The sequence below is a fragment of the Carassius carassius genome, chromosome 3 (genome assembly GCF_963082965.1).
Source record: "Carassius carassius chromosome 3, fCarCar2.1, whole genome shotgun sequence".
Taxonomy (NCBI): Eukaryota; Metazoa; Chordata; class Actinopteri; order Cypriniformes; family Cyprinidae; genus Carassius; species Carassius carassius.
The window spans coordinates 3675287-3702503 of record NC_081757.1 but is presented as its reverse complement, the minus strand read 5'-3'; the positions used below and the strand labels follow the sequence as shown (position 1 = coordinate 3702503).

At 39.6% G+C, this 27217-nt stretch overlaps 1 protein-coding gene across 1 annotated transcript; it reads left to right on the top strand.

The window, feature by feature from the left end:
- The first annotated feature begins 793 nt into the window (after positions 1-793).
- serpinh2 (serine (or cysteine) peptidase inhibitor, clade H, member 2) lies at positions 794-21489 on the top strand. The gene is made up of 5 exons (XM_059525177.1): positions 794-1124; positions 2926-3551; positions 10427-10519; positions 10598-10830; positions 20846-21489. Exons 1-5 carry the CDS (start codon positions 955-957, stop codon positions 21143-21145), a joined length of 1422 nt encoding a protein of 473 aa, XP_059381160.1. The 5' UTR covers positions 794-954; the 3' UTR covers positions 21146-21489.
- Positions 21490-27217: the final 5728 nt, after the last annotated feature.

The following is a 27217-nucleotide window of genomic DNA, read 5'->3' as shown; positions in this document are numbered from 1 at the left end:
GTACCTGGATACCTACTTGACCAAACTTGAAAAAAACGTAAACATTGTTTAAATAGCACAAATAAATAAAAATGAACGAACATACAAATTAAACAATTTCAAACAGGGCCCACTGATACAACCTTCACCTGGGCCCCGCAAACCCCAGCTACGGCCCTGCCATCACAGCATATGAGTGCAAGCTACAGTAGCGTATGTGTGTGTGTGTGTGTGTGTGTGTGTGTGACAGGGAGAGAGACAGACATACAGAGGCATTGTGTGTACTTGTGTATTCACCAGCGTGTGCTTTGTAGACGACTATCTGAGAGTGTGATGTGGATTAGAGGAGTAATTGGCAGAGTCTATGTACTGTCATGTCCGGGCAGGCTGTTTAGTATTGCGGCGTGTTTGCCATGATCTGAGTCTGTCTTCAGGCCTGATCCTCCTTTTCCACCCTCTCTGACTATCTGAACATTCTGTCTGCTAGTGCTATCTGCTCATTGATCAATTTGCTGTTTAACTTGACTAATCTTGAACTTTACCTTTAAAAAATAAATAAATGCTTTCTGTGAGGATGTTGGAGAATGTCAGCTGAAATCCAAAACTGGCATCTCGAAATGTAAATCAGGACGAAGAGGAGTGTGTTTAACGCTTTCGCAGGCGTGTACATGACACACTATTATGGGACAAGTCGATCTTATGTTTGGCCGTGGCGGTGTAGATCGCGGGCGCCCCCTTTCGGTCGCTTCTGCAACTACAGGCTTTCCTAGAGGAGGGAAGCAACCAGTTGCGTGAAAAAAACAAACAAACAAAAAACTAAAAGACAATTTAAATGACAGTAGCTGGACAGTGGTTTTTGCAAGTCAAACCAGAAAAAAACGACGCGTTTTGAAATCTTTTTTTATTTATTTTATAACAGTGATAAGGAGGAAAACGACACCATCATTGTTTAGTTATTGTAAGAGGGTTAATGGAATGTGCCAGATTTCTGGAAAGAGGAAAAATACCCGGATTGAGCCCAGAGAGAATACATTCGGCTGGAGGAAAAGTGAGCAAACTGTGAAAAGACCCTCCTCCGCCACGTCTGAACCTGCCCCGTCAGTTCCTTTCAGCTCAAACCCCGCGGAAGAAATCGGAAGAAAGAAGTAAGCTTTAATTAATTAACGGTACAAGCAAACAAGGAACTTGTTTCACTTTGTTTTCTGCCCCTCAGTTCTCCGAGCAGACGGAACAGCTGCGCTCGCTCAGCAAGCGCAAGAACCAACATCTACTGTTCCGCCTGTATAATATCCTCCAGCGTCTGCTGTTGTTATTTAAGGGGTTTGTTTATTCTGTCTTTTCTGTGATCTCTCTCGGATATAAAGCGAAATTTCCGGAGGACGCCGTTCGGTTTATGGTTTAGATTTTAGAGGATTTTAACGTTTATTTGAGTTATGTATAGGCCGTGAAGATGCCTGGTCACTATTTAATGCCCTTTCAGCAGCGCAGCTGTATGGAACATTATCATGACGCCGGGATTACAGTGTCAGAAGAGGGAGCTTTATTAAGAAAAAAAAATACTACATGTTAACCTTGTTTTCAGCCAGAATACCTTGTCTACCCAGTTGATAATAATGTTAAATTGAAATAAATTCTCATTCAGTGTTATTTGTCATTGATACATTTCTATTACGACAGAAACATAACAGAAACTCTGGTTACCACAGTCATTTTTAAAGTCAGCTGAGAATCTTTTTTTTTTTTTTTTCCTTGAGATGGGTTATGGCTTGGATCCCGGGGCCTTGAGTTGAGGTTCCCGAAGGCACTGCTAATGTAAAACTGATATAGATAGGTAAACAGTGCTTGAATGTATGCCAGTAATATAATTAAATACAATAAATTAAAATCAAACAATTTTGTAGAGTGTCCAAGAGGCTGGTGTTCCTGAAGCGATACAGTACCATAATCCATCATCAGAGTTCAGTACTTAAACATCAATTTGTATTTGGTAGATGCAGTAAAAATATATACTAAAATGGAATAGTTTTTTTTTTTTACCCACTGAATATTTAATATAGTATGAAAAGTTATAGAATAATAGGAGCTGTATGTAATTTTTTGACTGTACAAAAGAATAAAAATGGCATAATATGTTTGTAGATATTTAAGAAACATGCTAAGTTCAAATATTTGTTTCTCCAATATGATGCAGCCATTTATTCAACACTGAAATGTGTGTTTTGTGTCAGAATGTCTGTTTTTGTTTTTTGGTCTGTGTGATTCCGCCCACTGCCTATTTACTTAATTGTATTTCAACAACCCCGGGTTGCCAGTTGGTGGAAAACTCAATGTCTTGCACCCATGGAAGCTAGCAAACAAATTGGATCAGAGATTCTGTAGCATCGAGTCGGAAGAGGAGGGAGTCGATAGGAACGACTATCTCCAATATTTTGAATTTGGACTACAGAACTCATTTCAACAGCACCTTTAAGTATTAGGAAAAATAAAAGTGGTTGACATAAATCGAAAAGAAAGTAATTTCAGAGGTGCAGCAAGAAGATAAACATTTTATTCTTTTAAATTTGGTGCGGCAGTTAATGATCTAAAATATAAACTGAAAAAAAAAAGTGAAAGTGACTTGACATACAGCAAAGTATGGTGACCCATACTCAGAATTCGTGCTCTGCATTTAACCCATCCAAAGTGCACACACACCTAGAGCAATGGGAAGCCATTTATGTTGCAGCACCCATGGAGCAATTGGGGGTTTGGTGCCTTGCTCAAGGGCACCTAAGTTGTGGTATTGCTGGCCTGAGATTTGAACTCACAACCCTAGGCCACAACTTACCCAAATATGTAATATGTAATATGTTGTATAAAGTAAATGAGATCAGTTTAATTTTCATGTTGACTCCAATTAGAATTTGTGGAATGATATGTTCATATTTCTCTCTCTTTTCTCTCCAGTCCTGCAATGGTGCCCATTTCTCCTGTTCCTCTCATGTTTCTGCTAGTTTTGGCTCTGCAGAGCGTCTGGTCATCTGCTCCACAGGAACATAAAGTTCAAAGCTCGCCTCAGCCAGAAATCTCCAGCTTACATCATCCCACATGGAGCCTGGGGCTGCAGCTGTATAGGTCTCTCCGCATCGATGGTTCCCAGACCAACACCTTCATCTCCCCACTTCTGTTGGCCAACTCCCTGCTGGCTCTTGAGGGTGGAGCTAAAGGATCCACAGCAGGCCAGTTTCATGATCTCCTGATGATCACCAAACACGATAAGGCTGTTGGAGAAGCTTTGACCAAGGCACTGAAATCTGTGCATGAAGCTAATGGAACCTGCTACACATTTCACAGTTCTTCTGCTCTGTTTTCCAAACAAGTCCCAAGACTGGAGAAGAGCTTTCTGGAGAAGCTCCAGACCCACTTTGGTTTGCAGCATGTGGCCCTGGAGGATGCACAGAAACAAACTGATATGGAGAAGCTCAAGTCCTGGGCTAAAAGTGGGATGGATGGAGAAGAGACAGCAGATCTGGAGCTGGCACTGGAGACCAAACCTGGAGCCATGATCCTGGCCAATGCACTGCACTTTAGAGGTGAGAAGAATATGCTGGAAACTAATTCAGCTGACTTCAAATAAAGCTAAAAGAGCACAATTATATTCTAATACGATATTGTGTCAAGTCACATTTTAGGTTTGGTTAAGGTAAGTCTTTTTTTTAATCACTGAGTGCAAATAACATATATAAGGACATATCAGGGCATATCACGAAGACAGACTGAAAAGCTTCTGTGAATATCATGCTTTAGGAACAACCATTAGACACAGTTAAAAAGGTATGGCTTGTCTACTGTACCTAGGGTATCAGGATTTTTGGATAATCTTGAAGCTTTATAGTCCATTATGTGTTTGGACTTTAGCCAGACGGCATTGCAAAATTCAAGGTCTTATCCTTCGCTGATGCACTGTAAAACCTGGCTTTACTTTAATGGGCTGTGGGAAATGAATACTGTTATTTTCTATAATTTGAGTTCTTAGTGATGTTTTGTCTGTGAGTTAATCAGTGTTTTTGAATGAATTGTAGTCATGAAAGATTTGTAGACATGTGCATTGTAAAAATTACATTAGAGGTTAATTCCAGTTCTGTAATCAGACTGATGTTCCAAGAGCACTGATGTAAATTCTAATAGCACTGGGATTTAAATCATGAATTCAAGTGGGATTTGAATTATTGATTCAATTGATTTGTTTCAGGAATGAAACAAGAGCCTGCTTGTATGGCTGCATTCCACTTCGCTTTTAGACACACACTTCTGAACTTCCCTAAGCACTTCCCCTTGGGGGAATCCCCGCTGCTCTTTTGAAGTGTGTTTCACTTTGTGAAGTTGATGAGGGAAGTTTATATGGGCAGACCCTTGACCCCTCGATTTTGACTGTAGACAGCTCCATAAACCACAACGCAACATGATTGTGATGTCACCGCAGATGACGCTTAATTTATCTGCAACATCCAAAACGATTCAATGAACAAATCTTTTTGGTGAACTGATTAAAAAAATCTATGGGATTAAGCAAAATCCACAACCCTATGTCATTCTTATTTATTTTTGATTGACAACTAATTCATCTAATGCAGCTCAAATAATTTAAGGCAACCATTAACCATTTAAAAAACTCAAACAATTCTTTTTACATTTGAGTTTTTCTCGGATTCCAGTTTCATTACCAATTCCAAGGTTATCGGTGAGTGAATACAGTTATCAGCTCATATTGTATCTAAAAAAAGGCAAGAAGTGATATTTGAGCCAAACAGGATCAGACAGAGTGGTCATAGCACCGCTGGGCTTCCTCTCTCTTGCGTGCTGGAGAACTAGCTAGTACAGATTGTGCTGCTGCTTGATAAATGAACCATAAGCAGTAGCACGACTGATGCTGAAGGTGAAAATTTGCTTGGAGGATAAGGTATCACACTTTAGGGGGTGTGCAAAGCATACAAGTGTGTGTGTGATTGTAGTGATTTATGTTGGTGTAGCAAATGCACCTGTAAAGTGCATGCGTTTACTTATGTGTTTGTATGTATTTGTGTATTGTATACACACCTGTTTCCATTCATGCAGGGAAGTCTGATTTATTTTAGCGAACTGGCGTTTAGTGAACAAATTGGTTGGAATAAAAGATTCATCATTTCAATACAGTTTTCGTTACAGTTTCCAAACCACATTCAAGTGATTTATGCTCTGTGAACAAAGTATTTAATACAAGCATCGGTTCAAAAGAATGATTCTTTTATAAATCAGACATGCATTGTCCTTCACACCCAGTCTGCAAGGTTGATGACAAACCATCTCCAGAAGAGCCTATGTATCTTCCCGGGAGAGGTGGTGTGTCATCTTAAATAATTTAGTAATGATCGTCTGCATGTCCTGCCCTCCAGTGAGTGGCTGTATTCTTCATACAATACTATTCTGCTAACTGCATACATTGAAATCACTTCCTGCTATTAAAAATTATATGAATCCGTATACGTGAACTGAGTACTGCATTATTGTCACCTGACTATCACTAATAAACTGTCAACTGTGTTTGACTAGTTGGGGCAACATTTGGGGTAATTTTGTTGGTCTGACAAGGTTTCTTAAACTGGAAAATGAACAGTTAAATTTTTTACAGGGCATTGTCTTTTCATTTCCGAAATAAATATGGTTATTCAAATCCATGCATGCAGAAATTTGCATATGCATGCACAGAATCTATATTTTTTTGGTCCATATGTATGCATTTAGCAGACACTCTTATCCAAAGAAACCTATAGTGCATTCAAAGTATGAATTTTTATCAGTTCATGCGTTCCCCCATGTGAGTCGATTTAAATTTTTGTCAATCATATGAGCAAAATGGTTCAACGTGTAAAAGCTTGCATGATAAGTATTAGGCCAAGGCAGTGATTTAGTATTTTTTAACCCTGAACCCATCTACATGCATTTTTGAAGTGAAAGGAAATTATTTTGACATGCTCGAGAGAGTAGTTTTCTTGTCTTTATTATTATTATTGAGCTGTAATACTAATATTGTTTTTGCACAAAAGCTGTGCTGTACATGCAGTACCATGTCAAATCTGACACAGTTCAGCGATTCTTAAGTTTCTTGTCACTTTTAAGAAGAGATGTTAAATATGCTTGAAGGGCTTAAAATGAGTTTTTAACATGTCGGTGCTATATGCTGTTCTACTTGAGTTCTGTCTCTCTCTCATTTTGTGCATTGTCTCACCCACATGCTGAAGTCTTGTTCTACTCATCGATTTCTTTGTCTGAGTAATACTGGCAGGTGCTTTGATCCTATTTTAAACACAGAGCGATGGGAACGTTGCAGTAGGAGGAGAGCTTCTCTCTACTACCAAATGCAACAGGAAATAAAGTTTGGATTGATTTTAGGCTGATAAGCAATCTAATTAATTTCTTTTGTTTTATGTTTTGACTTAATTACTTTTTTTTTCCCCGTTCGCAAGCAAGAAGCAGGAGTCGGTGGAAGTTCATTAATTCAGTCGATGAAATATACAAATTAGATCAGACAATAGATTGGGCCCTGTGAATGAGATTATGAAAATTGAATTCATAGTTTGGATTTATAATTTAAAGGCAGTCAGTAGTCACACCGCTTCAGGGTTCTATAGTAATTCATTTAGTCGCCAGTGTAATATTAACTTTGTCCGAAGCTTTTTCATTGTCTCTCTGATGGGTCGTTTGTGGACTTTTACTCTTGGTGTTAATCTGAGAGCAGCTTTCTCTGTTCTCCTGAAATCTGTTCAATCATGCATGTGCCTGCTTCAGACTTTTGAGCCAAGTGGATTTGGATTGGAGGTTAAAAAAATGAAAGAAATTAGCATTAGGCTTAAATTACAAATGTTTTATAGGGAAAAGTGTTTAAAATTACACCGGCCTTGTGCAGATCATTTACTTTATTTATAACAGTAATAATTAAAGTAGTTGTAATACCGTATCCATATGGTGAGCGTGATTTCAAGTACAATGTGTTCCTGGATCAACATCCTTTTTGATCCTGGAACAACATTCCAATCAACCAATCAGAATTGAGATAAAACTTTTCAGGAAATAACTGTTTTAGGCTTAAAATCAGGGTTAGGTGCTTCTACACCCTTGTTAATCAGCTATCATTTCCCACTGATTTTAGAAATAAATGATGGGTAGGGTTAGGTTTTGGGGTAGGAATTGGTTAAGTTTATATTTTTGGACAATAATGTTGATCCAGGAACATGTCTTGGAAAATCACGGCGACCGTATCTATATGTATATGAATATACTCACTGGAAAAGTAATGTCCTATCACATTCAGCTAATTATATTTCCATATATCAAAAGTCACAGTGAGTATCTTGTGTGTCCACTGGCTGCTTTAAGCACTACAGTGCATCTCATCCTTATGAACAGCCAGTTCTTGCTGTGAGATGTTACTGCACTTGAAATTTCTTGAACACGTCAGAGGGGACACATGGTTTTATGTGGTTTTCCACTCCAAGGACAATCAGCTATCCTTCCTGTCTCCATGTAACACTGTCTCAGACGTCTTACATTGCAGATAATTTCTCTGGCTACATCTGCATTCCTCATGCGTCCCTGCAGCAGGACAATGGCATGTTCATGCAGGTGAGCAGGAAACGTGGGTTCCTTTCCTCTGGTGTTTTTCAGAGTCAGTAGAAAGGTCTCTCTCTTTAATGTCCTAAGTTATTATAACTGTGACCTTAATTGCCTACTGCCTATAAGCTGTTCCACATGTCCATGTGCAAAAATGGATTATTGTTCATTGAAAAAGTAACAGAAACCCTTTCCGATTAAAATATGTGAAGCTTAATTGGATTTTACAAAATTATCTTTAAAATGCATTATTCCAAAAAATACATTTTTGATGATATTCCTGTCAGGAATGACTAGGCTTGGCTACAGTTCTCTGGTGCATGTACAATTCCTAATTCCTGGTACGTTGAAACAAATAGCCAGGCACCATGGAGAACTGGATTGGAGCTCACATCAGGGGGCAAATTGAGAGCCACAGGTGTGGAGTGAAGCAAAGACAGAGTTGAAAGATAAAAGACTTTTGAGGGAATGGTCAAAGGCTTTGAAGAGCGAGAGGGGGGAAGAAAAAGGTTACTGTAGGCCGATTCTTGGTGTGTCATGGTGGCAGACACCACACTAGCTCATTACCTCAGCCTTTGTGCTCTGTACAGCAAACCCCAAAAACAAGCACACACACTTCACCCCCAAACAGCAGCCCTGCTCCGAGCACCAAAGGATCCCGGGAGAGAAGATCAAAGCACTTTAATTCACAGCATTTTAGCTTTATTGTTTGTGGCTCGGTTATTACTGAAAATGGGCATGAGAGAGGCTTCAAGATGCAAAACCACACAATAGCTGCATTGTCTTTATGCTCTGTAATTAATGAAGAAGGTATGAGTGTCTCTCTCTTGCGTATGCTCTTTGGGTCATTCTGTTTCTCTCTTTCAGTCACAGAATCTCCCAGGATGTTTTCTTTCTTTTGATTGCCAGCCAAGACCGCAGTAACAAGAATCCTTGTGTGGCATTTCAGAAACTCGCATGGCAGAATTCCCCTTTTAGCTCGCAGTTCCAAGAGCTTTGCCACCCCATAAAAACCGACAGATACCATGCCATGTGTTTTGAACTTTAGGCTGATCAAATTTCATCCCCCTGTGTAATTATTGAAATCCAACTGCTCTGGCTCTTGGCTTGCGTTCACAAGCTTATAGGGAACTGCTAGCATACTATTGAGGCGCATGCAAAGCTTGGCACGGGGCCGAATGAAGAGGTTTGCTTTCCCTACACAGGATCAGGTGTTTCTCATAATATATGACAGTCGGGCGACTCGTCTCGGGTTTATGAAATGAGACACTTTTCTTTACTTTAAAGAGGAATTCTACCCTAGTTTCTGTCTCTTTGTTTTGTTTATTTTCTGATTTTGTAAATGGTATTCGTAATTACACATAAGGAATATGTTTTGAATTCCTCATGAGGAGGATGTTTAATGCTGAAAGCAGTGGTTTTGGGACTAGGAGTGTTTAAAGGTGATTATGGAAATTTCATCTTGGGTGGCACATTCCTTTTTAAGGCACATCAAAACTGAGGCCTGGATAAACTTCAGCTATAAACACATAAGTGCGATCAGGTGACTTTGATGAGAAAGTGAAAAACTAGCACCAAATTAAAACAGGGCTAGAGATACTTCTAATGCTGGTAAAATATTCAACAACCCCGAAAATATATTTTTGAACATATAAGACACATTTAAAGATGTATGAATGCCATTGCATCAGATAAAAAATATAAATCAAGTGGCATTTATTTACAAAAATAAATAGCACAAGCACAGTTGAATTTTCAGTGTCATATGATCCTTCAGAAATCATTCTAATATTCAAGTTTAATGCTCCAATAACATTTCTTAGTATTATCAATGTTAAAAACAGCAACAGTAGCATGTTACATTTTCTTTTTCAGGATTCTTTGGAAGCTTGAAAGAACCGCATTTAATTGAATATGAAATTATGAAAGTGGTACATGCTCTAAAAGTAGCTTTAAAGTCGATGTTCGTAGTTATTGAAATAAGCTGTGCTAGGACGCCTGTTTGACACATTTTTAGTGAACACATTTGCTAAAAATGTCCTTGGGACCTGTTGTTTACAAACAATTGTAAACATGGCAACAAAAAAAAAAGTAGAAAGAAATTCTAGCTTAATTTTGGCAGGTGACACTTTTACATTTTGTATCTGACGCAATGAGATTCAGATATTTTAAGCGTGTCTTAATTGTAATACATTTTGGAGCCAGTGCAGGTCCAAATTACATGTGGCAAGGTTCAAATTGAGTTGCAGAGGTCGTTGAATGTCTTATGTGTCTCTTGTCTCCTGTTCAAGAGCAGTATACTGCTTCTGGTGCAGCGAAATACAATAACACGGCCTGGTTTAACCCTTTATTGTCTTGCAATCATCCTTGGAACTTGATTTGACTTGATACTGCTATTTTCGCGGTTTCTTTCTCGCTCATTCTTTATCTTTCCCTTGACTAATCCAATATGGTGAAAAGAAATTGTGACTATAATACTGCTAATAGTCTCTTTATCGAATCTCATCTTTGTCAGGGAATTTAATGGGTGTAATGGGCTGTAATAATATGTCGTATGCCTCTGCCTCCCCTGCACCCCTCCTCTCGCCTTTTCTTTTATTTTTGGTTCTTTTTCTGGCATGGTGTCTGTAATAATCCTTTGTATGGTCTCAAAGCCTCAGTGTATGTCAGATCCAAACAGTCTGTCTGTAAGATAATTGTACCTGATGTGTTCTAACAGTTTACGTCAAAATGTTAAAATGCTTGTCCGGGTCATGACATCTAAGTCATGTTCATCTATTCACTGTCCACTTGTGTTTTTTGTCGTTTTTTCTTTTGGTAGGATTTTGGGATCGGGGCTTTTACCATGAAAACCAAGATTTGCGTAGCTTCTTAGGTACAAAATACACCAAAGTTCCCATGATGCACAGATCAGGTAAGTCCAAGACGAGTCATTTGTCATTGAAATACACAATAAAGACATCCAAACTATGCCAAATGTTTGTTTTCCCAGGTGTATACCGTCACTATGAAGACATAGAGAACATGGTACAGGTGTTGGAACTGGGCCTGTGGGAAGGAAAGGCCAGCATGGTGCTGCTTTTGCCCTTCCATGTGGAGAATTTGGCTCGGCTGGACCGTCTGCTGACCCCTGATCGGGTGGAGAAGTGGTTGGAGAAACTGAACTCCACAAGTGTAGCATTATCTCTCCCGAAAACCAAGATAAGCAGCACGGTCAATCTACAGGTAATAGTCTAAATATTGTACATATCACTTCCTACCCAGCCGTTATGAATGTGTGAAATACAATTTGAAAACATTAAGTTATAGATAAATATTCTTAACATACAATGTAGATAAGACTCATTTAGAAAGCTAATGGAAGATAACCAGATATGACATTAGCATAATGAGAACGAACCATAGGTCATAGATTATTCTCATTCAGTGGGAAAGCTATTTTCCTTTTAATGGAAATTGTGTTTGCACTGAGATTGCAGTCAGGCTTTGGAATGCGGTTTTATGTGTCTTAGGACACTGAGCTATGGTCTTGATTCTTTAAAACATTCCTCAGATGTGCATTGTAAGTACTTCCATTGCTTTCTTGTGCTGCTCTCTTTTTGAACAATATCAGGCTGAGAGTGTTGCTTTGTTGACCTGTAAACAAGATGCAGATTACAGAGTTTTTTAATCATAAAAAGGACAAGAAGTTATCTTTTGATGATTATTTCCTTTAAATTCATTAAATATTTGGTACTGTATGCCATGTTAATTTTGGTACATTTTAAACCATATTGAATCACATTTTAGGAGGCAAAAGCATTATTTTAATTCAAACTAGATTTTATTGATTGTCTGTGTTTGACTGCCTCGTTCAAATCCGATTTTGTGCATATCCGATTGGAATCCAATCTAGATGACTGTCCATACAGTGTATTGCAACTGTTTACATTTCATGTGGTATGAAAAAATGGGAAAAAAAGCTTAGCTAAATCTGATCTGAACACTATTTGAATAGGATTCCAAACCACATATGAATGTAGTTCGAAACAGATTAGCAAAAATCAGATTCATGTAGTTTGTTGCTGTTCAGACTATCTAAATATGATTGGATTTCAATTGGATTTGCACAAAAATTGGATTTGGGCTGGCAGTCTGAAGGAGGCTGGTGTTTTAGGCGGATGCTAGGCATTTCTATGATATTCTGGTCCCTATATATAGTGCACGTTCCTAATTTAATGTGATCTGCCATGTGAGTCTGATAAGTTCTGTCATTATCTGACACTTATGCTGTAGATTTACAGTTTTGTAGATTTACAGTAGAAGTTTGGGGTATGTAATAATTATAGTTATTTTAAAAATCAAGTAATTGTTAAATTATCATTGTTTAAATATTAAGAAACACCACTGTTTTCAACACCAGCATATCAGAGTAATTTCTGAAGGATCATGTGACACTGAAGATTGGAGTAATTAGTAAACTGCACACACACACACACACACACACACACCCTAAACATGCATATAAATGTAGTAACTTTAAAATGAACACAAAGAAATGAACGCAACTGCTTAAAAATTTTTTTGTATGGATGGGTGTAATTTACGTTCTAGAGCAAATGTCCAAGTTTCACCAATTTATGTTTACCACAGATCTTGTTTTTCTCATGAATTGAAAAACCCCATTTTAAAACCCATAGTAAAACTTGAGGGAACCCCATGGTGTTTTAGTCTCCCGGGTTTGAACATCACAGCTGCAGTACTCTGTTGGTGTTGTGCAATACAGACCTCAACAGAAAGTCCTCCTGTAATTGCATGCCTGTGATCCCTCTAAGTGTTTCCAATACAGACTAATGGCTCTCCTGGCATCCCAAACATTTGTGCTCCTTCAAGGCCTGGGTCCTCAGAGAGATGCCATGCTGGGTTAGAAGCTCGGCAAGAGTCTCTCCAGCAGCTCGGCCACAGGAAGCAGCCTGGACTTAGATAGCAAAGAGTGACAGAGTTTTAGAATAGCACAGATGGTTGTGTCTGCACTGCTGAACAGATCTGGATTTGGACGACAGAGAGTGACAGTGACTGTGGCGGGCTTGTTTGGGCTGTTGAGTTCAGTGGATGAGACCGTGTCTGGTATGATTGGCTCGTGGGTAAGCACATTTGGATTCTTTGGTTTCTTGTGGTGGGTGGATATGTCAAGCACGCTCTTCTTGTGGATCGCGGAGGTGAAGTGTTTTGGAGCTTGATGAATGATTTTGTGACATATGCTGCTGGCTTTCCTCTCTCCTCGCTCACCTCGGTCTTCTTTCTCCTTCCTTTTCTCTTTCCTGTCTCGTCTTTTCTCTCTCCAGTTACCTCTCCATCCTCCCTCTCTCAGCGTCTGACCTCAGCTCATCTATCTCCTGCCTGGAGTCCACTGGATCCTCCCACTCATCTTTCGTCTCCCTTTCTTTATTCATCACTTCATCCACCACCTCAATCTTTGTGTCTGCCCTCTCATTCGCTCTCATTTCTAGCTGGTCAGAGTCCCTGTAGCTCATCTTCTGTCTCGCCCCTTTTCTTTTCTCTCACTCTTTCTTTGTCAAACTCATATTCCCTGTTTAGCTCTTTTTAATATTCGCATGTCTTATTCTTCTTATTTTCTTTCACTTTTTTTGTCCTCCCATATCTGTGAAATATTTCACTTTTTAATCTTTACTTGTTTTCTTGCTCTGTTTTTTATGAATGCATCTATTTTAATGTGTGTATAAGGTGAATGTGTTTTTTGTGTGTGTGTTTGTGACTTTCATGATGAAACTGACAATTGAAGTATTAGTTTTTGCTAATTTTTTACACAGGTGACTTTTTGCGACTTCCAAATCAAACTTAAGACTAGGAGAAATTATATATATATATATATATATATATATATATATATATATATATTTGTATATATGTATATATATATATATATATATATATATATATATATATATATATATATATATATATATATATATAATATATTAGTGCTGTCAAACTATTAATTGCGATCAATTGCATCCAAAATAAAAGTTTTTGTTTACATAATGTGTGTATTGTGTATATTTATTATGTATATATAGATACATACAGCATATATTTTGAAAATATTTACATGTACTTACATGTACATATTTATATTCATATAATTTAAATCTTATATAAATATTTAAAATATACAATCTTAACATATTTTTCTGAAATATATACTTGAATGTTTGTGTATTTATACAAGCATAATAAACATACACAGTACACACACATATTATGTAAACAAAAACTTTTATTTTGGATGTGATTAATCATAATTAATCATTTGACAGCATAAAGGTCCAACAAAAATGACAGTTGTTGAACTAGACAGGTCAAGTGGGGCACAACTGTTCCCAGGGTGCACAGAGAAGTGAATGGTTGCTGTAGTGCGGCGCAGCATTTTGTTAGTCTTTAATGTCAGTTGAGAAATATAAGCACCCGCATGCCATGTCCGCTTATGCAGCTCTGCTCAGAAGAACAAGATTTTGACATTAACATGAGCGGTAAGGATGCCCAAGAGAGACCTAGAAGCTTACTTTAAAAGAAACCCACCGAAAGCCCAGACATGACTCCCTTTTTTGGACTTGCTGAGTTCACATAAGTGATGCCCCAGTGTGCGGAAAGAGGCCGAAAAGTCCTGCCACGGCTGCATGACATGAATAGAGCTGTATTACTTCTCTGACAAGTCCTCCTGCTGCTCCCTCGCTCTCCACATCTTTCTGCCCTCTCTCTGTTTCCCCGCTCTTTCATGTTCTCATCTGGCTTTTTCTTTTTTCTGCCACACATACTGCCACGCTGTCTGGTCTCTGTTTCCCTGGGTGTCCACTAGTGGTCTCACTTCCCCATAGGCACCTCACCGCAGGCACTACATTTCCCACAAAGCCTTGTCCCTTCATCACAGTAATTACACTCCTGTTAATTGCACTCAGGTGTCTTCACTTGATAGTCATTACCCTGCCTATATATATCCGGTCTGTTCCATTTGTTTTCATGGAGTCCTTACTTTCCATCACCTAGTTTCCTTGCGTTCCTAGTTTTCGAGTTCCTGTTCCTGATCCTGTTTGTTTGTTTCTGTTTTGGACTGATGTTTGGTTATGACCCCGGCTTGTTTTGACTTTGATTTTGGATTGCCCAATAAATCTCACACCGCACTTGGATCTCACGTCTCCTGTATTCCCGAATGTGACACATACACACTCTCTTTCTTGTAGTATCTGAAGAAATATCACCGTAGGTCAGAGGCACTTGATTCCTCTGCTTTTATATGTGCAGTGACAGAAGAGGCGTGCCGAGTGCAGCTTCCTTCTCCCTCTCCGATCGGGTCGAAGTGAGCAAACACAGCCTCCATCTCAAGGCGTTAATAGCGTTTCCACCTTTTATCTTTCATCTCGCCTCAGAGCCTCAGCCTCCAACATGGCCGCCTGACGCTCTGTCACTCTCAAGTCGCTCTAGGCCTTCTGTCACGCTCCCGCGTGGACGTCTTCGGTCTCAGGAGGAGCTGCCATTATCCTGATTTCCAATCCGTGTGCTTGCGTACACACTAATGTAGTCGTGATGCGTGGCTACGGGGGCCCGGCTTGGGGCAGGATGACCCAAATTGGACTGACGTGCAGCTGGAGAGGTGAGTGGTTGTGAGAGAGGTGGAATGGGGTTGAGTGCTGGAGAGAGAGAGAGAGAGAGAGAGATAGGGAAAGGGCAGGAGAGTGGGTGAGCTGGATAAAAATATCCGCTCTGGTGGTGAGGCAGCAGGGCCAGAGCTCAGCAACGGTTAGTGCCAGGCGATAGCCGCTAACAAGAGATTGAGTCTGGACTCCATAACGAGCATGAGGGGTCGAGGGGTCACCGTCTGCCTGATGCCTGGCAAACACACACAGCCAGACACACTGACCTTAAGAGTCTGATGCAGGGATACACAGAAAACACTCTCACTCTCTGACAAACACACACACATACACACGTAGCATGCCAAGGCCTGTGGATGCCAGTGTGGCTGTAATTGGATTGCACAGTTCTCTGTGTGTGCCAGAGAGACAGAAGAAGTCAAGCTAACATACACACTCATTGATGAGGTCATGAAGTGGATGTGGTGTGTATGCCAGGACTTGGGAAAAGCCTGTTGTGTTTAGACAAGTTTTTTAGAGCACAGTACCAAAATGCATATACAAATCTGTCAACAGAGCAATTCAGAAATAGATGTAATTACATTTTAATGAAGCACAGAAGTGTCATAAATGCAGTCTAATAATTAGCCCTATCTATATTAAATAAACAAAAATTAACACATCGATTCATTATTTTTATAAAATAACCCCTGAAATCATTGAATCATTTGTCATTCATTCATAATTAAAAATAAATAAGTAAATCTGTCATCAGTTACTCTCATGTTGTTTCAGAGCCATTAAAACTTTGATGAAACACACAAAAATATTTTTAATGAAACCTAAGAGATTTCTGTCCCTACATTGGAAGTCTATTACATCAAATCATTGATGCTTAAAGTTCATAAGTATATCTTTATAAATGCTGGGGTTTATTCCAAGACATGATTGCTTCATATCATGATCAGATTTAATTTAGGCTTTCATTTACATATAAACATTGATCAAGTCACATACATAGAGCACATCAAAGTAAACATCTTGCAAGTTTACAATCTTCATTGGTGTTTTAAAGATGAATGAAAAGATCTGTGAGTTTGGAACGACATGAGTGAATAATTAATGACAACATTTTCAATTTTTAGGATGAAGTAACCCTGATGAAGTAACTGTATACAGATACCAAATAAATATTTTAGTGCTGTAAAATGATCTTTGCCTTATAAATTATCTGTGATTTTTCTTATAACAGTTATTTCTGTTAGCATACTCCTGATGGCCATGCTGTGTGACCCTTACACTATGTATCTTTCACCTTAAGTTGAGGCTCCCCCTGGGAGAGGGTTCTGTCGCTGCTTCCATTGATTCAGAAGTGTTTTTGATTCACTGTGCAACCTACTCATAAGAGTCATTCATTTGGATATGGGTTAGCAGTGATCACACTGTTCATTTACATTGAGCCTCAGTGGTTGCACAATGTAGTTCAAAAGAAATGGTGGCGTATTAAGTATATATAATTTATAACGTAAGTTATTTTCATAAAATAAAAAAAATTGGAAATCAGTTGCTCAAAATCATTTTTAAATATATATTTAACCAAATTGGAAACAGTGCTTGTTTTCCCATAACTGTTTGCCATTAGCATTTGTAATGAAATGTAAAAGTTGCTGACACTATTTCTCCAAATGTAATATATCCATTTAATATTTTAACACAGCTCTGTTTTAACACCTTTACTCTTGTGTGCAGTTGATGTGATTGTGATTCCAGGAAACTGATAGACTGTGTGAAGTTCTTTGTGACAGAGTGGGATGCAAAGGATAAAAAAAATAATAGTAATATTTTGTGTGAAGAAGAAGGGGACGAAAGTGAAAAAGAGAGAGACAGAAAATGTAAATGAGTCATTGACCGTGATAAAGAACTCTGCCACTGAATAATATCCAAGACATTTTGTGAAAGGTGAACTGACTGCCGTGATGCTGCGAGGCTGAATAAAACAGTTGCTGGAGTTGCTCCATGTGCCGCTGCTGGGCCATCTCCACCCCTTACATTCCCATGCACCATCATGTTGTATAGAAAATGCAACATTCAGTCGACTCCAGGGCTCTTCTTGTGCGTTATTCATGAGCTGTATGTTTTTGTAGTTGTGTTTATTGATGTATGCGATACAGTATAATACAGAGTTTGCTAAAAAAATGGAGTGCATGGATAGGCGGCATTTGGAAAACTTTGGCTTGAGAAAGAAACAGACAGGAAAGAGAGAGTGAGAAGAGAGGAAAATAGAGACGCTCCATTTCCACCCAATGAGCAGCATTAGAGCTGAACCATGTTTACACAGCCCTCCTCCTCGCTCCATCTCTCTCCCTTTCTCGTTTCCCTCCATCTGCCCATCACATTTACTGCATTAGTTGGGAGTCTGTGTGCCATATTACTACATGATATTTATTAGCCTCCTTTCATCTGTTTCCAGTGCAGAAACTACTGTACTCATTTGCAGACCCATCACTCAGTCCAGCTGCCTGCTGGGCATGTCTTTTCTTCGCAAGCATGTCATTAATTCATTTGGGGCTCACTGCACCTAGAGAGGTTTTACCTGTTCCCCCTTCGGGCGTCCTGTGAGCTCCATTGGATATTGTAGAAGCGAAGCCAAGCTTCACTAGCATCAAATGACTCAAAGCTAATAGCTGTGTGGCATCTTGGAGGTCTGGATTAAGTGAATATGCGAAATGAGCATTTTTTGACCGTCGGGCCCCAGGGTCTTCTAGGGTGAATGCTTGCACGACGACAGCCCACATTGAATATTTAAATGCTGATTGTTTTAAAAATTAAGTGACCTCAGCAAATCCGTACATCCCGGGAGGTGCCGCCATCCCAAGGAGAAAGAGCAAGATGGAGCGAGACAAAGAAAGAGGTGTGCTATTTATAGAGCCTGTCACAATGCAGGCTGGGAGATGTCTGCTAATGTTGCATGTGACTCTAATTGCTGGAGACAGCATTGTCGTAGTAACACACGGCGCCATGTCATGGTTGCGGCAACAAGCTGCTTCGGGTCAAGGCTACATGGCCAAGGAGCGGATCTGCATCTATAGTGCCGGAAAACATCAAAGTTACAATGGGAAAGCTGGAGACATGCAGGGAAAAACCCTCGGAGACAACACAGAGAATTAATTAAAGGGAAATAAATTCACCCAATGCAGTGTCAGTCTGAATAGCAAGGACATACTGCCACGAGAGAGGGTGAGAAAGCCTCAGGAGACAGAGAGGAAAGACCGTCACTCTCCCAAACATAAATAAATGCGTAGATACAAGCCTGGACATTCGGATCAGAGCGGGAAAAAGACAGGGAGCACACAAGAGCAGGCGAGAGAGGAATTAAACAAGCGGCGGATGGTCAGATGAGGGATGAGGATGCCACAGAGGTGGCTGAGCGGCCGATAGGATGAGGCAGTGATGAAGTGATGGAGGAAAGAGGTAGGAGAAGGAGAATAATGGATGAGGACAATAGAAGTGCATTAGTGCAGGTGTGTGCTGAGACTGTTGAGAGAGAGAGAACCGCAGAGGGTCGAGCAGTGTTAGCGTAGGTGACAGCCTCCCCCACCTCTCTGCCTCATTATCAACCTCTTGTCCATCTTTCTGTTGTTTTCCTCCTTTTTTCCCTTTTAACAACCTCTGATTCAAATCACTAAGCCAGCGCCTGTGTTGTGCACCCATTCAGAATTGAATCGAAGAAAAGCCAGTTCACTCAGTGGCCATATTTGCTATGCCGCTGGACAGCTATTTTAGGTATGCACGACCAACTCCTGTCTACTTGAATGGGAAAATAGTGAAATCTCAAATACTGATGGCCAAACTCACATTTAAATAACATTTTATTAATTTGGAAACAAAACCTTGTCATGCAAGTGTCCCATAAGAAGTCAGACTTCTTTTTACTTCAGTACAATGCCATGTCATGTGCGAGACTGCACAGAAGTCAAAGATGTCCTTTTACACAGAAAAACTATGGGATACCTGCAAAACCAGTGGAATGCAAAAATGTGTTTTGTCTGAATTCTGAGTTCAAGTTTAATAGCCTCGTGGGCAGTGCACCAACATATACTGTATGGTGCATTTGCGCTTTGGGTATTTGCCTTGCGCCTTGCGCTTTCCCAATCCCCTCCCCCTCTCTCTCTCCCACTCGCTTCATGTCAGATCTCCACTCAATTTAAATAAGAATAAATTAATTCTAATAAATGCATACTGTAATTTTCACGTTATTAATTAGAAAAGCAAATTAGACCAAGCCTTGCTTTAAGTGTAAAAATAAATAGGTTTATAGAAATTATCTTTCCCAGAATGCATTAGTTTGTTGAATTGCTGTTCTGTCGTTCTAATGAAATCAAATTCCAATTTAACTTCAGGTGAGGTGAGGTAACTGTCAGGTGAGGACAATTCAATTAGGTTTCCAACTTATTCATTGATTTGGAGCCAATTCTTTAATTCTGAATTTTGCACAAATCTAACTAGCACACCAACTCAGCCATTCGCAGTGAGCTCGCATCATTTTTGCAACAAGATAGAGTGTGCATGCGCTCTGTTTTAATTACAATAGTGATTTAGGCTAGAGTGCTTAATCATTCAGTTAAAGCACTTGCCATTCGGTCTCGGCTTTCACAAACTTGTTGGGTGTCTCTCAATCTTCCCACAGCAGTTCACTTATTATCTCCTCTTCCTCATTTCGCTATCTCCCTCATAGTCTCTCACTCTCTGTGCGGGTAACTTTTTTTATCCAGGATCTCATCCAGGGAGAATATAAACTACCTGTCAGTGAGCATCTTTCTGCCAAATTCATATCTGAAAGGAAAACAAAAGCAGGCCGAGGTCAGAGAGATCTTTTTTTAAATTATTCATAAGCAGCTCTCCCTCGGCCACCGTCTTCAGCTCCTGTCGCATGCTTTGTACCGCCCGCACCGCCAACAAGGGCATCTGTCATGCCTTTAAAATAAAGGGGAGAAAATGAAGAGGGGAAACAACCGAATTTTTGAAACATTATTGATTTACAGTGACACTCTTTTTGTTTTGTTTTCATTTGTCCTTTCTACCTATCTGACGAGGACTGGTCTCTCTTTCTCTGTGTGTGTGTGTGTGTGTGTGTGTGTGTTTTCCATTTTCAGCATTGGGAGTCATAAAAGGGCATGAATGTTTAATTTTTCAAAGTCTCTATTGGCTCATATTTGAGTTTTTCTTTCATGTAGTCTGCATTGTTTAATTCTGAGTTTTGCCCAAATCTGAGTTTGGTGGTGGCACCAAATCTGGTTTATCACAAATCTGAGTTTGGTGGTGGTTGAGAAGAGACCCCAACCCCCACCCCCCCCCCCCAGCCCAGCCCAGCCCAACAACCCCACCCCAACCACATGATTGTGTGGTTGTACAACAATACACAAAAAAAAGCACTATATAAATGCATCATTCATTCACCATCTAAGTCATTTGGAGCAGAGAAGGATTTTGGGGTTTAGTGTTTACCTGCCTTCTGAATCAGAAATAATTTTGTATGAAAATGCAGTAAATTCTCTGTTTTCTTGCACTCTTTTTCCTAATTCTGTTTTTTCCCACTCCTTGCTCTCTCTCAGAAGCAGCTAGCCGCATTGGGCCTGGTAGATGCGTGGAACGAGACATCAGCAGATTTCTCCACTGCATCAAGCTTGGGACGGGGGAAGCTTCACTTGGGAGCCGTGCTGCATTGGACGTCCCTCGAGCTGGCCCCTGAGTCCGGCAGCAAGGATGGTATGGATGAGGATGTGGACAAGCCAAAAATCTTCTATGCAGATCATTCCTTCATTATACTAGTCAGGGACAGCAGCACTGGGGCATTGCTCATGATAGGTGCACTGGACCAGACTGATGGTCCTGCAATTCACGACGAGCTGTAGAACCAAAATACTTCACCCTCTGGCACTGACAGTTGGCTTCAGAGCCAAAATGGCTGACCTACGGGTATTGACAATAAACTGACCTTCTTATCCAGTGCAAATCCACTGTCTTTCACCTACTGGTCTTGTGCTGACACATGTTATGTTTTACTTACAGATATGAAAGAGCTTAGGATAGGATGATGTGTAGACCTGACCTGAATCTGCACTCACAGAATTTTAAAGAAAGCATTGCTGATTGCCTGTAAATGACTGTATATTAGTACCTTCTAGCCTGTTTGTATTTGCCTTAACAATTAGTGATTGTTTTGGGTCAAATTAAATGGATTGAAATTTGAATTTAATGATATTGTATGTAATTCACCTGTGTCCAGTTACTTGATGTTTATTTCTGCTTTGTTCTGCTTTTTTCACCCAGAGAAATCTTACTGGTTTAAAATCCTATTCCAAACAATGCCTAATGATGTAGTTACATTTAAAAGACCCCGTGTGAATTGCTTGTGGTCAGTTAAGACACCAGTGAATACACTAGTACATGTGTTTCTATGTCTGCAAGCTCTTCAGAGCAGAGACACTGATTGACAGCAACACTCCCCATGATAGACGTGCACTGCGATGGGATCGTCAGTGGGAAGCTCTGCAGCCAGTGTTGTGGGTGTCAACTACACTCATATCGACACACTGACACAACTCATTCCTTACTGTTACTGTAACCACCATGGTGACAGCCAAGTGAATACATGTTAATGCTAAGGTACTGCTCCAGACACACAACATACTCTTACACTGCAACACAAAATGACTCCAACCACTGTCAACATGTTAACAGCTCGGATGCCAGCAGGATTTCATCTGAGGGCACATGCACAGAAGGGAATTTTGCACTAAAAAGTATATGCTAGTTTTAAAAGACCAACTAGGAAGAGTTTTTCATTTTCTATAATGTATCGCTATTATGCACGTTTTGAAAGACGTTAGACTATTCAGAGCAAACGTTCAATGAGAGCAACAGTACACCTTAGCACAATGAAAGAGTCTCTGGATACATTTTAAACTTTTTAAAACCAAAATTTCAAAAAGCAATGAAAAAGTAATTCATCTACAGGAGATGTCCATATAGGAAAACAACTGTGAAGCAAATGACAGCTATCCAAAAGTAGCTTTTTGTTTCAATCGTAGATAAATATCCAGTTCATCCAGCACTGTTTATTCTCAAGTAACTGACTGAGAAATCGCTTTAGATAATTCTAAAAGAAAGCAGTCCAAATTAATGTAAATCAATTCAGACCATTCTGCATGTTTGGCCAGTTATTTTCTAATTATAGGAATGGTTCACCCCAAAATGTTCTGAATATCTACTCACCCTCAGGCCATAAAAGATGTGAAGGTGTTTGAATCTTAATTGGAACATATTTGGAGAAGTTTCGCTTTACATCACTTGTTTTTCAGTGGATCCTCTGCAGTGAATGGGTGCCGCCAGGATGAGAGTTCAAACAGCTGATAAAAACATCACAATAATTTGTTAAAATCCCACAGCTTATTGCTATAGAAGATATTAATTGATGGACTTTGGCTGTTTTTTCTCTCACCTAACCCTACACAGATCAAATGTTTTTTTCAGCTGTTTGGACTCATTCTGACAGCACCCATTCACTGCAGAGGATCCATGAGTGAACAAGTGAAGTAATGCTAAATTTCTCCAAATCTGTTTTGATGTAGAAATCACATAATGGATGGAATGTTTGGATGAACTTTTCCCTAAAAAAATTTTCACATCAGTCGATGAGCTCATGGTAGGTATACTGCATACAGCCTTATCTGCAGGCGCTACTGTATACACTGCAATGTCTCATAGTAACATGTCTGTTAAGTTTAAAGTATAGGTCTTCACTCATTCCTTTGAAAGATTTCATCTAACCTCGGCTCTGACACAGGAAGGTGCCTGTTCTCTTTCTCTCTCCCTCCTGCTTCACCTCGTCTCTCTTTAATTTCTCCCACTGTAGCTGACTCATCTTCCTGGACAGACTTACCCAAGCAGATCAGGTACTCCAGAAGAGCAAGGGCTAAGCTGGCTGTGCTTTCCCCGCCTCAGGATCACTCTCTCGGGGAGCCAGATCACTCACCCAGGATGTTATTGATGGGGTAGGCTTAATTCTAATGGCACTAATGACTCGAGACCGCCATCAACAACGCAGACAGATGATACACCTTTTAATCTTTTAATGCCTGCCCCAATCAATGAAGGCCACAGCCGTATCACTTCATACCGGTTAAACGGTGTACAAACCATGCCATAAATGAAGAATTTACATATTTATTTTGCATCACAGGACTTAGCATTTGTTGACTTTTATTGCTGCTGCTGTTGGTAGAAGGGAAAGCTCAGCTGTGCATGACTGGGGAAAAATGACTGTAGCCTACTGTAAAGTAGTGTTTTGTAGAAGTGCTTGTAATATGGCTTTGGTTTATAGTGCTGCGTCCAATATACTTAGTGCATCCAAAAATTAAATAAATAAGCAAAACAAGTAAAAATGTAATATCTTAAGCCAATAAAACTGTTTGCAAGGTGGGTTTACAAGGCTATAAGGCTTTTAATGTTTCGATGAGCGTATTAATCAGCTTCCATTTTACGGAGCGCTTTATTCATTTAAATTCTCCAGAGTGGAAACCTCTCAAAGAAACATAAAACGAAACAGAATAACTGTGTTATTAAATGGCCAAAGCACTGTATCCTTATCCAACCCCTGTCCCATAATTACATGAGCGACTGGGCCAGAGATATTAAAAGTAGCTGTGATATTGGAACCGTCAGGCCATTTAAGCGCAGATGCTAATTAAGGGCCGATGGAAAATGTGTGGTAGCCCGACTGATTTGTCATCCTCTCAGCAATGGTTCTTTCAGCCAATACCGCACATAAACACAAACTGTTAGTTTCGTCCCTTCGCAAATGAATTATTGAGAAATAAAAGGAACGAGTGGGGAAAAAAAGAGAATCCCCTTGCTGCCATTAATCTTAAAAAAAGAGTGTCCCTACACGGCCATGTTTTATTAAAAGCTTTGAGGGTAGTTTTATTTGATTACTTCAGAATGCTTCGGTTCCCTGTGCTGGAAACACATATTTTTAGAGGACTATTATTTTTACAGACCGACTGTGTTTTGCGGGTAAAAAGGGGTTATGAAAGGGCATAGATGGATTCTTTTGAATGGAAACAAAAAAGTGTAAATGCATTGTACATTTGTCCACATAAGGAACATCAGATGTTTGGTCCTGTTCGTGATGAATGTATAATGTCAAAAAGTGTGTGTCGCTGCCGGTTGCTACTGCTTCTACAAGGCCTCGGCATGCCCTGTGAACGCCAAGCACAATATGTGACAATGTTAAAAAATGAGTTACGTAATTATGCTCCTTGAAAACCACCAGAAGAATGTCATTATTCATTTGCAACTTCTAAAACTTTTAGAGGGCCCCAGATGTTGTGTTCTGGCCATGACATGAGGCTTTCATAACCCTCTTGACTTTTATAAGCCTGTGTGAAACAGAACTCTGCATGTGAGCTTGTTTCCGCACTTGTGTGTGAGCGTCCATCCGTTTCAATGTATGGTCTTCATATATCATGTGCATTGTGAACATAAAGCGTGCTGTGCTGCTGTCTCAGAGACTCTGAGGCCTGAGGCTGTGCAATGAGAGCACATTATTTTTGCTCAAGCTCTCATTAGCTTCACCGCTGATTCTATTCCAGTCAAATTCATTAAGATCCATTGTATGGCGTGTCTCCCCTGCTGAGAGCTCACACGTATATATAGAGTGCTACAGTGATGTATTTTATAGACTAACCCTGTTTTCCTCAACAAAATCCCAATAGGATTTTTCCATTTGTTTTAGGATTATTATAGAAAATAAGCTATGTGACCAACAAAAATGTTTTAAGTATGTGGATACATTACCAATATAAGTAAAAATTTGATTGCAATCCACTTTCAGAAAAAGCAGCTTTCTATTGGTCAGTGTGGTGAATTCAAGTGACCAAAAATCAGCAAGGGTATTTATTTATTTATTTTTTGACGTCACTCAAAACTCCTGAATGAGTGGATTTCTATTGGAATGACTCGCGAAAGTTGGGAATGGAATTTCACATGCAACATTTTGCTGAGCAACAGTAAATGTGACAGCAGCATTTTGTTTATCATGGTAATCTTCAACAATGAAACATAACTTAGCCTAAATCCATTGGCTACAGCTATAGATAATAGCTAAATGTAGGCTATAAATGAACTACACCAAGGCTGCATGACCATTAGGCATCTGACAACTCTTTTAATTAAAAAAATTCCCTGAAAGTTTAAGTTCGAAACACAATGAGGCTGTGGAAGCAAACTAGTGAGTATGAGGGAAGTTGTGGCCTAATGATTAGAGAGTCGGACTCGCAATCGAAGGGTTGTGAGTTCGAGTCTCGGGCCGGCAGGAATTGTAGGTGGGGGGAGTGCATGTACAGTGCTCTCTCCACCTTCAATATCATGATTTAGGTCTCCTTGAGCAAGGCACCGAACACCCAACTGCTCCCTGGGCGCCGCAGCATAAATGGCTCCCCACTGCTCTGGGTGTGTGTTCACGGTGTGTGTGTGCACTTTGGATGGGTTAAAAGCAGAGCATGAATTCTGAGTATGGGTTGCCATATGTCATGTCACTTTATTTGTTCTGTGTGATGACAACTAATGTCCCCCAAAATCTTTGTAGTCCCATTTAGCAACTTGTTAGCATCTACCTTTTAAAGCTTTAAAAATTGTAGAGGTGTATAACTGATGTATTTTGTCATAAAATTAAATATGAAAATATCTTAAGCTTATGTTAACCACAGACCATATTTCAAGCATTTAAACAAAAACCCATTCAAAAAACCCATCGACTTTAGGACGATGAAGAAGTGCTTAATTGTTTTAGGGTTTTGGCTGAGAAAAATATGTCAACCCTGCTGCTCTCTTTCTCTCTCTCTCTTTCCATTATTATTTGTTGTCCATAATAGCAACCACTGAAACCTGTTGCTTATAAATTCATACCAAAAAAAAAAAGATCATAACTTTTTTGCCTCCCATTTATTTATTTTTATTTTTTCCACTGCTCAAGAGGTTGATATTTTTGTGCAAAAGGTGCATTAGCTCATAATTTAATATACCGCAGAAGACAATCCAGCAATCGAGCAATGCAAAATTGTTGGCCGTAGCATTATAGGGAGTGTTTCAGGTCCCAGTGGGGAAATTTCCTTTGACTTGCACTCAGATTCTCGGAAGGGCTCTGTTAAGCCATATATCTCATTGGAGTGTCCTTTGGGTGAGAGAGAGAAATGTAGAGAGTGTACGCCTATGTGTGTGTCTGTGTCTATAATCAAAAAGTCGAATGCATTATGGGTGGAGGTTGAATGAGTGCGAGTGACATTATCAGAGACTGAAAGTGCACCTTCTTCTTCATCCAACGGGTTTAATCTTTAATCTTCCATTTTTAAATAAAAGATTGTAGACCCGAGCAATGAACTTGTGCACCATCTTAGTTGCTGTACTTACATAGAGAGAGTGAATGGAGGCTCACAGATCGGCTCCCCAGGGTCAGAGGACTTGTACAAATCCTACAGCTTGTCCATTTGCACTCAGAGCCATTTCAAGAGTGGTAAGATAAGAGATAAAAATGACAAACAAATATTTGGGCTTTTAAAAGATGTGTGGGGCAGTGCTTGAACTTTGAGGAATCCACAAAGGCTGTTTTGGGGTCTATTCAAATATACATGTCTATATCAGTGCATTCAGCCATTGATGATGACTCCGGATTTTTTCCAGTTACTTGTGGAAAGGAGTTTGAAGCGTACAGCTGAGTTTTATAAAATAGACCTTCAGCTGAATTGCCCTTTTTTCTAAACAGTAGCTACAACCAGCATGTCTTTTTTTCACCTATATTCTATATTTCAGTAGTTTAATGCATCCTTGAATTCAGTAAGGCAATAGCGTGTAACCAGTGCTCCATAAAGAAGAAGAAGAAAAAGAAATGTCCCTCTGGAGACAAGGCCATGTGTGACACTGGAGAA

Coding starts and splice junctions, on each gene's coding strand:
- serpinh2 (XM_059525177.1), top strand. CDS start 955: ATGTGCCAGATTTCTGGAAAGAGGAAAAATACCCGGATTGAGCCCAGA. Junction 3,552..10,426: donor CAATGCACTGCACTTTAGAG/GTGAGAAGAATA, acceptor TTCTTTTGGTAG/GATTTTGGGATCGGGGCTTT. Junction 10,520..10,597: donor TCCCATGATGCACAGATCAG/GTAAGTCCAAGA, acceptor TTGTTTTCCCAG/GTGTATACCGTCACTATGAA.